Source organism: Centrocercus urophasianus, unplaced genomic scaffold (genome assembly GCF_019232065.1).
Source record: "Centrocercus urophasianus isolate 14NV4802_14NV808 unplaced genomic scaffold, USGS_Curo_1.0 seq_73, whole genome shotgun sequence".
NCBI classification, from domain to species: Eukaryota; Metazoa; Chordata; class Aves; order Galliformes; family Phasianidae; genus Centrocercus; species Centrocercus urophasianus.
This window is the reverse complement of record NW_024885344.1, coordinates 4,032,102-4,043,644: the sequence shown is the minus strand read 5'-3', so window position 1 is coordinate 4,043,644 and position 11,543 is coordinate 4,032,102. Positions and strand designations below refer to the sequence as shown.

The window sequence follows — 11,543 nt, the reverse complement described above, 5'->3', positions numbered from 1 at the left end:
CACAACTGCTCCCCCTGGTTTGGGTGGCTATAGCGGACCCCAACCACCAGATGTCCTTTGTCTGGTGCCCAGTTTTAACCCACAGATCTCAACCAGGTCACAGATCCTCACACCCACAGGTCACACAGACCCCAGCCCACATGCAGACTTTTCCCCTGAGCATGAGTAGCCGCGTAAGTGTGGAGTCAGCAATGTTGTCACTGACCCATTATCATGAGGAGAGCAGACTGGAAAAATACAGACTCCATAACTTTGGTGTATAAAAATTGTGCAGATCATTTTGTGCTTGCGTGTGACCTATGGAAACCCACCAGCACCCAGGTTTGCAATCCTGAAATAAAGAAGCAATGTCTCCTCTGAGCATGTGATGAGTGACTCGTTGCACACCGGGAGGCGAATCTGCTTTTAGGACAACAAAACCAGAAAAAAAAAAAACAAAAAAAAAAAAAAATCGGGGGCGCGGATGGGTTCAAGGGAAGATTGGATTGTTTGGAGCATTTGTGCGCTAGGAACAAATCATTCAGCCGCGCGAGGCCGGACCGCTTCGGAACTGCCCGTGCCCGGAACGTTCGGGCTCCGCGAGGAGGAGCAGGGAGCCGTTTGGTCGCTACACCGCGGCACGCTCCGCCGGGTCCGCCGGCTGAGATGGAGGCGCTGGCGGCGGAGTTGGGCGCCGTGACGGCGGAGCGGGCGGCGGCCCCTGTGAGCGCAGTGGAGGTGAGGGCAGCGGCGGAGGGCAGGAGGCAGGGGGAAGCCGCGGGGCGAGGAGCGGCGATTCTTCTTCGGCAGTAGGGTGACCTGAGAGTGCTGCTGGCGCCTGGGTGTTGCCCCTGGTCGGTGCTGCGCAGCACGTGGGGCTGCTGAGGTGGTCCCAGTCATCCCTCGGGGTGTTTCTGCTCGTCTGAGCTGACTTTGGGCGGTCTTTTATTCTTTCCTAAGTGACGTGAAATGTAACTACTGTCAAAAACCATTACTAGCTGTCACACATGTTTGGTCACCCTTTGGTAACCAACTTTCCCACTGTGTGTTCTGGTTGCAGGAGAAATGGAGGCTCCTACCCGCGTTCCTCAAGGTCAGTGGATGCACCGCCCCAGGCGGGAACACCCTGAGCTCTTTGTGCTTCACAGTTCTGGCAGGGTAGTGCAGTTGTTTAGGCTCCCACTGCACCCCAACACCCTCCTCGTGGTCTTTATATCAGCTCCCTGCAAACGCTGCTGTTGGATCTGCGGTTGTCTTTGTTGCAGGGAAACCCAGATCTGCATTCTGCAGAGGCTGCAGTGTGCGGATATCTCTGCTCACAAATATCAGAGCTTGGTTGAGCACCGAGATTGCTTGATTTCAGTGCTATTCTCATAATCTGGTATGAGGTAAAGGCACAGTTCTACTTAAAATGAATTGCAATAACAGGTAGTTGGCAGCTGGAAGTGAGAATGGAAAGGGGCAGAGTGTGGTGAAAGAACTGTGTGGTGAAGGTGAAGCCTATGATATACACAGGTACCTCTGCAGAACAGCAGCCACCTCTGCACCTCTCTAATCAGTTTCTGGAGGTGCTGCCCCCTTCAACCAGGCATCTTTCAGCCTGACTTAGTTAATTCCCTTCCTTCTCAGTGTACAGTCCCTGCAGCTTTTGCTTTTTTTTTTTTTTTTTTTTTTTGGATTTTTTTTTTTTAGGAAAAAAAGGGTGTTGTTGGTTCTGTGATACTACATATGGGCAAGTGCTCTTCCTACCTAGAAATCAAATTCAGATTTATTATGAGAGTCTGTCTTGTCCTTGTGTGGCTGTTCCCTTCTTTATCAACTTCCTTAACACCCCACTTCTCTGCTCTCACTGGCTTCCTCTCGTTCTGGCAGCTGCCTTTCCCAGGGTGCAGATCACTGCTTTCTCAAGTAACACAAATGGTTAGTTGTGCTACAAAAAGACAAAAGATATTTTGACGTGCAGTCACTATCTTCTGCTTATATAACTTCAGAATCTGCTTGGTGCTTGCTTTTGCATTTCCTGAGTTACTTCTCTGTTTCAGCTCTTGTGTAGACTTGGAAACATATAGTGTGGAACCAGACAGATTGTTCAGTTCTAAGAAATTTGTCCACCAAAAAAAATTTAACAGTGATTCAGAAGCATTCATAAATGCTTATATTTCAATGTCTGCCTTATATGATCAGTGTTATTAAAGCTGATGCTATTTGCTGCATGCATGTATTTTTCAGGTGAAAGGACTTGTGAAGCAGCACATAGACTCATTCAACTATTTTATCAACGTGGAGGTATGTTTTCCTGGTGGGAAGGGGCTGGCTGTTAGTAGTCAGAAAAAAAAGAAATGATTCAGTTCTTTTTTCTTTTTCTTTTTTTTTTTTCAGATAAAGAAAATCATGAAAGCCAATGAAAAAGTGACAAGTGATGCTGATCCAATGTGGTACTTGAAGTAAGCATAAAACTGGTTTCCCTATCAGGAGTAGCTTGCATAAAGTTACATGGGTTTGTTATTGACTGTGAAGTGTTTACAAGCATCAGCCTGGGCATAAATGAAGCAAAGCTCTTTCATGCTTTGCTCTTAGTTGGAGCACGTACACACAGATGCTTAAATAATAATTCTGATAAATAGAGTTAACTCTGTTGTTAACAATGCTTTATGTCACTGTCTTTCTGTAACTTAGTTTCAGGTGATGGAGGGGAATCTCCATTTCCCTTTTTGCAAAGGTGATCTGGGTTTATTTTCGTATGTGCAGTTTAAGTTTTAACTAACTATAACAGTGTTCAAATACAGTGGGTTACTTTGGGAAGAATCATTGCTTATTGTTAATCAACCTACTTTCACATCAAAGCAAATTCATTTTCTACTTGTTGTAGAACTCCTTTTCCTTCAGGTTGCCCGGAAGACATTTGGCTCGTTTTTAAGTTGTTTTGTGTTACAGATACCTCAACATCTATGTGGGTACTCCAGATGTGGAAGAAAGTTTCAATGTGACACGACCTGTATCGCCTCACGAGGTACCGATATTTGTGTCTGTGAGGGGTTCCTTGTTTGACCTCGGTAATGCCTTGGGTAACTGCTGCATCTGATTTTACTTCAAGCACAAGCGTGCCATGTTTTATGATTCAACACATGCTTGTAAAAAGAAGCTTCATATTTAAACATCACATAGTAACTCTTCCTTCTGTTATTGCCCTGACATGTGTGAATAGTTGTGTTCAGTGTTTCATGGCAGCTACATTTCGCACTGTAGATCACTTCAGACCCAGTCTTCTTTGGAAGTACATCCCTTGCAGTTTTTAAGTCTGAGTCAGATAGAGAGCAGATACAGAAATTCTGAGCAGTTGGAAGTTGATAATAACTTACAAACTGCAGCAGAACATTAGTCTTATGGACTGCATGTAAAGCTGTTTTCCCTGTTGTAAGGATGTAGGCTAACAGATAGATTGTGCGTGTCCGAAATAAAGCCTCCTGAAGAACAAGTGATGCTGTGACTGGAATTAGGAAGTTTGCTGGTTTTGGTAGAAAGTAAGCTAGCTTCTTTACATATAAGGAAGAAGAAAAACAGAGCTTGGAACATGCGTCTCTTTTTCCTGTTTATCTACATGCAGCCTATTGTCAACCTGATAGATCAGTTGCCATTTTGCATGCTTTCTTTTTTATTGTATATATTTCACACTTGAAATTGTATCTATTTCTCTATTATTCCCTTTTTTTTTCCCATGTAATGTATGTGGTTCACTTAAGCTTTCACAGAGATGTTCTGTGGTTGGGAGAGATTCTGTAAAAAAGCCCTCTACTGGTTGTTGCCTCTTGTGCATGGCCACATTGCTGTGTTCTACAATCTGGCTCAGTTCTCATTTAGCTCAATGGAAGTGTTTTAAGTAAAGCTAATAACTCAGCCATCAACAATAAATTAAATGTAATAGAGTCCACCTCATGGTTCTGACAATTTTTTAAGCTAGCATTAAATCAGTATATTTAAACATGCACAAAATGAGATGAGAAAGATTTTTCTATATGTGAATGAAATTGCATGTGAGAAATAGTGGCTAACTCAGACCTAAGAATAAGGTAATCAAAATCCTTGTCTGTTGTAAAGAGAGGTGATTGTACAGGCACAAGAAGGCAAAATAAATGCTTCAAGGAGCATATTCACCCTGAATTTAGAATAACCAACTCTTGTATCTCAAGTATTCTCACTAATGCCTATTGCTAGATATTGTTTCTTTTTCTTTCAATGGGTTATAGTGTGTTTTATGTGGACAAAGCACACACAAAGAATACTGAAGCCTTGTTTTTCTCAGGTAATACTGATGAAGTGATCTAACTCTCCTTCTTACACAGTTCTTATGTGAGTTTTGTCAACTGTACAGATGAATTTGAAGTGATTAGAAGTGAATATCTTGTCAATTACTTTTAGATTCAATGAAGTTGCCAGGAGCATAATGGGATCCAATTTCCTACAAGTCACAATTTTATATCTCCTTGTACACATCAGTATTTTATTACTAGAGAAGTTGTTTACTTTTTCATGTGGTGAGAAGGAGTAACCAGTTTGCAGTGATTCTTGAGGCTTGTTTTTCCTTACAGATGCACCCTCAGTGCGCAGTATAGTCTTAATTCCCTTATAGTAATGCATAATCAATACACAGAAAAGCTGCATAGGACCATAAGTTTATCCATCTGGATTCTGATAAATCTGCAGTTCTGGAGATCAGAGGTATAAAATGTGCAATGAGGTCACAAATGACCTTCTGTCAGTTGCTCTGTTGTGTTCTGCATATGCAGTAAACCTTGTCTTGCATGAAGATACAGGAGTACCTAAGGGTTAGCAACAGTGATAGAGCAAGTCTGAGGAGAGCAGACCAGGAAGATCAGTATAGCAGTGATTGAGTCTTGAGCAAGAGAGAGACAAAGAGAGCATGGGATGTGTTGAGACACTGTTCAGCCACCCAACCATAGGACTGCTCTGTTTTTAGTGCCGCCTGAGAGACATGACTTACTCTGCCCCGATTACAGTGGACATTGAATATACCCGAGGTAGCCAGAGGATCATCCGTAATGCATTACCCATTGGCAGGTAAGATGTCAAACTTCTGGTACTCGTTGTTATTTGCCGCTGTGTTGGGAAAAGTTTGCGTTGCAAAATAAATGCAGGCCAACCTTGCTTCCTTCTTAAGAGGCGATAGAGAAATCTTGATGAGTAGCTGTACACAGTAAGGCTCATAGGCTCCGTTACAAAATCTGTTTTTTCAAAAGCTTTTGCAAATTGGTCTCCTCCAAAGAAGGTTATTTATTAGAATTGATATAAAGATGAATGTTGCCTATGTTTGTATTGATATAAAACTAGAGGAAACTGTGTGAAAGAAAAGTAGAGCTGCAAATGTCCTTTTTTGTGAAATGGGAATAATCGTGTTTACTTGGTAGCCAAAGGTGTTTTGTTCAGTCTTTCATACATAAAATGTAGAGGTATCTGTGGGAGCAGAGGGTGAAATGAGTAAAGCAAGCTCTGGTTCCCCCAGATGAGACTAAACTCTACTTTAAAATTTATTTATTTTAGAGCCAAGGCAAAGTTTTTGGAGAAATGATGAGTATCATTTACTGATGATGTTTTCCTATCAACTATCAAATGACTTGAGGGTATTAATATTGTGAAGAACATCTGGTTTCATAAAGAAATAATAACGGGCATGAGAAAAAGACAAGCTCTTAACCATACCAAAAAAGCAAAATAGCTGGCAGTTATAGCACAGCTCTGTTTAAAGGCAACAAAGATGTCTTTTGTAGACAAGATTTTTCAAGGCCAACTCTGGATTACTGTCATTGTTTAATATGTGACTGTACCAAAGCTGGAATAGTGGCAGGAAAGAGAAGATAGGTGCTTAAAAAGCTACACTTCCTATAGTAAATATCCGTCCCATTTGTCAGTAGAACATGATGCACAATAATGCAGTTAGAACCCTGTGCTTCTGGAGGTGTCATACCGTTTATTGGTCTGAGTCATTTTTTAAAAGAACATCTAAATTTGGGTTCTTTGAGTCATTTTGTGATGTATGCAATAGGTGAAGGAAACTTCAAAAAAAGCATATATTCTCCATTAAAAAATAAAGTTATGTCGAAAGTCTGTGAAATAAGGCTGGATTGAAGGAAAAGCTTGTTGTTTGCATTTTGCTTATGTTTTAGGTACCTTAAGTGTGTTCTGTCTTGTAACTGTGATTTTCTTGCAGAATGCCTATCATGCTGCGTAGCTCCAATTGTGTTCTTACTGGAAAAACTCCAGCAGAATTTGCAAAACTCAACGAATGTCCTTTAGACCCAGGTACGTTTCCATTCAAGTTCTTTTTGAGCAGATGAATACCCCATTGCTATGGTTCTTATCACTGTGAAGTCGTCGTGGGAACTCTCAAATGTAAACCTGTAGCTAAATGAAATCATCAGGCTTTTGAAAATAACAGCAGGGGATGTTTGTGTTTGCAGACAGAGCTTTCAACCACAAAAATGATGCTCTGCAAGTTTGAAGAAGTTGGGATGTGCATATAGCGTTGTACAGAGATGTATTGTAAGGGAATAGCGATGGGGCTAGTTTGTGGCATTGAAATAGATCAGGGAAGAGAGGAAACAGAGGAATAAAACAGTATTCTCCAGAGCAGGAACCTTCATTTATTGCATTTTGTGAAGCAAGAATAAGGTGCTATATGATAACCTTGAATATGCAGAGAGGAGATGAAGGAGTTCTAACAAGCAAGATCTTGGCTTTTAATAGACTGCTTTTGAAGCACATGCTGGACTGTGCTTGCTCATGATGGGAAAATACAGTGACATACTGTTCTGTGCTGGAGGAGCGTGAGTAGACAGCTGCAATTTAAGGCAGGAATCAAACATCGCTTATGTGCGTATTCCTTAGATTGTCTTAGCTGCAACATTGAAATACATTTTTAAAAGTAATACAAAGTAAATTTCTTCCTGGAGTGCTGGAGAGTGCAAGTGAGTAAATTATGGGAGACTTACTCTTTTATAACAAGTATCTGAAATGGCCAGCTCTCTTGTGATGTCCTTGTGATACACTCTTCTGGCAGGCAATACTGTAAAATTAATAATTCTGTAACATCCTTAAATAAGCATGGTTACTTTGGAGGTTTGAGGGTTGTTTTTTTCCAACTTTACAGTGTTTAGTTTGACTGAGAGCTCTCTCTGGCCACTTTTATTCTGTCCAAGCACTTTCCAAACACATTCTTAGATCCCCAAGACTGGATTTGAACCTAGCAAAAGTTCAGTTTAGTCTAATGGAATATTTTCCTGGAAATCATAGCTTTTAGACAGTTTATTCTTTATTAAGGGAAAATTTGCTCTCCTGTGTTGTCCTTTAAATACTCACTGTTTGCTGTCTAATAATTTTTATTCAAAGATACTGAAAGAGGTGAGTAAGGTGCAGGGATACTGATATGCAAAACCTTTCTTTTCTTTTGAATAGGTGGCTATTTCATCGTTAAAGGTGTAGAGAAAGTCATCCTTATCCAAGAGCAGTTATCCAAAAACAGAATAATTGTGGAAGCTGATAGAAAAGGCACAGTGGGTGCTTCTGTTACCAGGTATGGTAGATGCCTGCAATTACATGAAGAAGATAAAAATGACAATTTGAGCATTAGTTGTTGTAGTTGAAGTAGCTGAGCAGTTTTCTCTCTAAAATAGCTTAATGGAGAATAAGTGTAAGTGTTCAGTGCTCCTCTCTTGCTTCTGTCATTTTGTATGGTCAGATGTCAGTCCCAGAATCTATTAGGAGAGCAGTCCTCTGAAAATCAGTGGGAATTGCTCATATGCTTCAGTATTCATCCTAGACTAGGAAAAGCGAATTCGAATTTTTAATATAACAAGTTGAACCTCATAATTGATGATGTATGACCTCATTTCGTAGCAAGTAACGTGAAGTCACTGCTGTGGAAATAGGGTATAACCTTTTGTTTGACTGCCTCAATCAAATTGGTGTTAAAACTTCTAAAGGCAGTTGAGAAGGAAACAAATTTTTTTTATACTTCAGAAATTGTTGAAAATTGAAAAGTAGTCTAAGTCTGGCCTTTCCTTCTCAGCTGAGTTTTATTTATCTTTTTTGCCTATTGGCAGCTGCCTGCTGGCGTAGTATAGTGCTTGTCACTGTCTGATGTCAGGGCTATTTTGTCTTTTCCTAGAGGTCTCCCACATCTCTCCTAAATGATGCAAAAAGTACAACTTAAAGTCTGTTATCTTGTTACTGTTGATGTCACAGTATCTGTGCGCAGACTGGCCTTGCTGGTTATGTCTGAACCAGGGGTGAAACCATACACAGATGCTCTTGAAAAGTGTGGGCTTGTGCATGTGTAAACTTAATGCTGGCCTTCCAGATCACAGATGATAATAGCCCACCATCTTGGAGCTAAAAGATGGTATCTGGCAGTTGTCATGTAATTTTTCAAAGAGAAAACACAATGTTAGTTCAGCTAAATGATTCCTCGAGCTTGCTAAGTTTTATGCAGAAGATTCTTGGAGTGTCAGTGCAAACTTTATGTTCCACATAATACGTTTGTTTTTTACCTTTAGTTCCACTCATGAGAAGAAGAGCAGAACAAACTTGGTTGTGAAACAAGGAAGATTTTACCTGAGGCATAACACTCTGTCTGAAGATATTCCTATTGCTATCATCTTTAAGGTAATACAACTCTTGGTTTGAAAAAATACGTATCCATGCTGTAGTAAAAAATGAAGATCGACTGCAGCTCTCAAAAGTTAATATGTACAGAAAGACATGGCATGGCTGAGAAAAAGAAAGAAAGCTTTTTTTCCCCTGGGATATTGTCTTTGTTGTTCAGCAAAAAGGAGAAAAGCACTGCTATTTTCAGTAAGGAGAGCATTGCTGTGCCAAGACAAACAGTTGCTACCCCTTCTTGCTTTGTAAAGTCTCTCTGCCTGTTGTCATGTTGCTGCAGGAAGTTGTAAAGGTTTTTTCTTTTTTCTTGCTTTCTAATGAACTGTGTTGCAAACTTACGTTAAGGGTTTCCATTTCTGGTTTTGTTTTCCCCAGAACCCCTGAGCTGCTGAGGGGCTCAGTATCTTTTGATTTCAGATGCAGTGACATGACATAGCCATGAACTGGACATATGTAACTTCCAGTCATAACCATAAGGCAACTGGTTGCTTTTAGGGAGGCCCTGCAGTTCTTAGACCAAGTCCTAAATCCTTTGAGATGACTAGTGGCTTTTATTTCTTGGCAGGAGACTCATGGAGTCTCACAGCCTTCAGAATCTGTGGTTCAGGCACACCTCTCTTCAGTGCAGTGAATGTGGACAGCTATGATAGTTTTAAAGCGGTCCCTGATGAGACCAATGAAAAGACTTGATTCAGTGCAAGAACTGGAGTGAATATGGAGTATTTGCCCTGCCAGTTGAGCTGGTGACAGAATCATGCCATGGCCCTCATTGCCTGTGAAACCACAGACTATCCTATTTTGCCCTCTGCTTGTCACTTTCGTTTTGATTCACTCAAGGATATTTGCTGCTAGAGGGAAACCGAGGGCCTTCCCCCTAGATTCACCAGCCAGCAGAAGTAACTTCTATACCTCTTTTACTGTCTTCACCTATAGTGCTTCGTGGCAAACAAGTGCTGGCAATGGGATAATTACAGAGGAAATATATTGCCAGCAGAGGTCAGCACTTGCTCACATCATCCATCAAGTTCCTGCCAGCAGTACTGCGTGCTGAAGTTTGCAGCTACAGGCTTTGTGTTACCACAGCTCTGAGTTGTAGGAATCAGCTTCCTTGTGAGAAGTGCTTTGGGTTTGGTTCTGGAATATACCTAGATAATTGGTTCTAGACATGGGAAGCAAATGTCTTATGTCGGAGGATGCTGATCACTTGAAGTGGTTAGAGAAAATCATCTGGTCTCCGTGACCAGTGTTGAAAGAGACAGAGAGACCATCTGTGGGGAGAAATGCACATAAGAATGTCAGAATTAAATTCATAACTTTTCTGTTACAGGAAAGTGTTAATGTAGCCCATAATCCATTTGCTCAAGCACCAAACAGCTGGGTTCCACCTTCACTAACAGACTTTTATTACATTTTGTCACGCCCTGCTGGTATAGATAAATACCTGACCACAGGCACGAGTAACTGCTCAGGGTTATTAAGTCTGAGGAGGTTGTGGGTTGGTTTGTGGGTTTTCTATTTTCTTTTTAGCAGCATTATACAGTCTATTTGATCACCTTCCAACCATGTGAGTTAGAGTTATTTACCTGCCTTTTCTATACTTTTAAAATTCCAGATAACTGTTGCATATTTACTTAAATGTATTTATTAAATAAGGGGTTGCAGCTGTTGGATGTTCTCACAGTAGTGCTTTTCACAGCCTTATATCGATTTGGTCCAGCAGGGAATTAGATGCACCCCTTTTAACTGTTCTGACTGCCCCATTCCTGACTAGTGCTTGATGAATTCATGAGACATCATTCTCCTTACTTTTTCTTTCAATGTTACGTGAACTTGAGACGTCTTTGTTCCATTGCTGATGATTCTCCAGCTGCAAACTAAAAATCCCAATAGTTTTTTGAATTAATTATTAAGAAGACAGTGCCTTCTGATGTTTTTCTTCTTGGTCACTGCGGAATGTAAATATAGCTTTTATTGAACTACTAGAACTCAAGTTACAAAGTCCCTGGCTCTGAAATTAGAAAATTTCTAACCAAAGGATCCCCTTGTACCTCAGCTCTCACACAGCAGTATTCCAGTATTCTGCTCAGGACATCTGTTGGAAAAACAAGGAGAGTAATTCTTTTCAGTAGAAAGGGCACAGAATGTGGATCTTACTTGTTACTAGTAAGTTTTCCTTCTCTAACGTAGAGGTTGTATCACAGTGTGCATCTGGAAGGGCTGAAGTTAAGTTGTATATACAGTCTTAGGTCTGAAGCTTTGACTGCCCATGCCTTAATTCCAAAGTGGAGGTAATAACATCCCTTAGACATTTTTATCTCAAAAGCGAGGGCTGTGAAGTAGAGAGCATTACAGATACCAATGACCAACAGAGCTGAGGACTAAAACTCAAAAAGTGCTTATTTTAACTAGAATCTAAGATCACTTTCCTGTTTCAGGCATGACTCATGGTCACATCTTGACAACGTTTTGTGGCAAGGCCTGAACGTATGATTGATGGTCAGACTGGTTGATCTTTGTGGCCTTTTCCAACCTTAATGGTTATATGATTTTGTATGTTGTTCCCACCTTTTCTTTTGTTTTATGAGGAGGGAAGGAGCATGGGAATTGCTAACTCACAGACTGAACCAATGATGGAGTACCTGGTGAAGGGGCACAGGGAACCCTGGTAGCACAGGTGAAAGTAGTTCACCTGTGTGATCAGAAGGGGTGGAACCAGCTTCCCTAAGCCTCAATTAGAGGCTGGATCCACAGGGAAATGTTCTTTACCTAGAGATCCTTCTTTCTGAAATATTTGGTGGGCCTTGATCTTTGGGATGGGTAAGCAAATCTTTCTTTCTTTAACTGGTTTGTGACCATCATCCTTTTTTGGGTAATTTAGAACTGGTTATTTG

The 11,543-nt window shown here is 40.9% G+C and overlaps 1 protein-coding gene across 1 annotated transcript in view; it reads left to right on the top strand.

The window, feature by feature from the left end:
• The first annotated feature begins 637 nt into the window (after positions 1 to 637).
• POLR3B (RNA polymerase III subunit B) overlaps positions 638 to 11,543 on the top strand; it is a 67,617-nt gene continuing 56,711 nt past the window's right edge. The window contains exons 1-9 of the mRNA XM_042837746.1: positions 638 to 717; positions 1,040 to 1,072; positions 2,209 to 2,265; positions 2,359 to 2,423; positions 2,914 to 2,989; positions 4,955 to 5,055; positions 6,203 to 6,294; positions 7,447 to 7,564; positions 8,547 to 8,655. Of these exons, the coding sequence (XP_042693680.1) occupies positions 646 to 717; positions 1,040 to 1,072; positions 2,209 to 2,265; positions 2,359 to 2,423; positions 2,914 to 2,989; positions 4,955 to 5,055; positions 6,203 to 6,294; positions 7,447 to 7,564; positions 8,547 to 8,655 (723 nt within the window). The 5' untranslated portion in view covers positions 638 to 645. The remainder of the gene's footprint in view (positions 718 to 1,039; positions 1,073 to 2,208; positions 2,266 to 2,358; positions 2,424 to 2,913; positions 2,990 to 4,954; positions 5,056 to 6,202; positions 6,295 to 7,446; positions 7,565 to 8,546; positions 8,656 to 11,543) is intronic.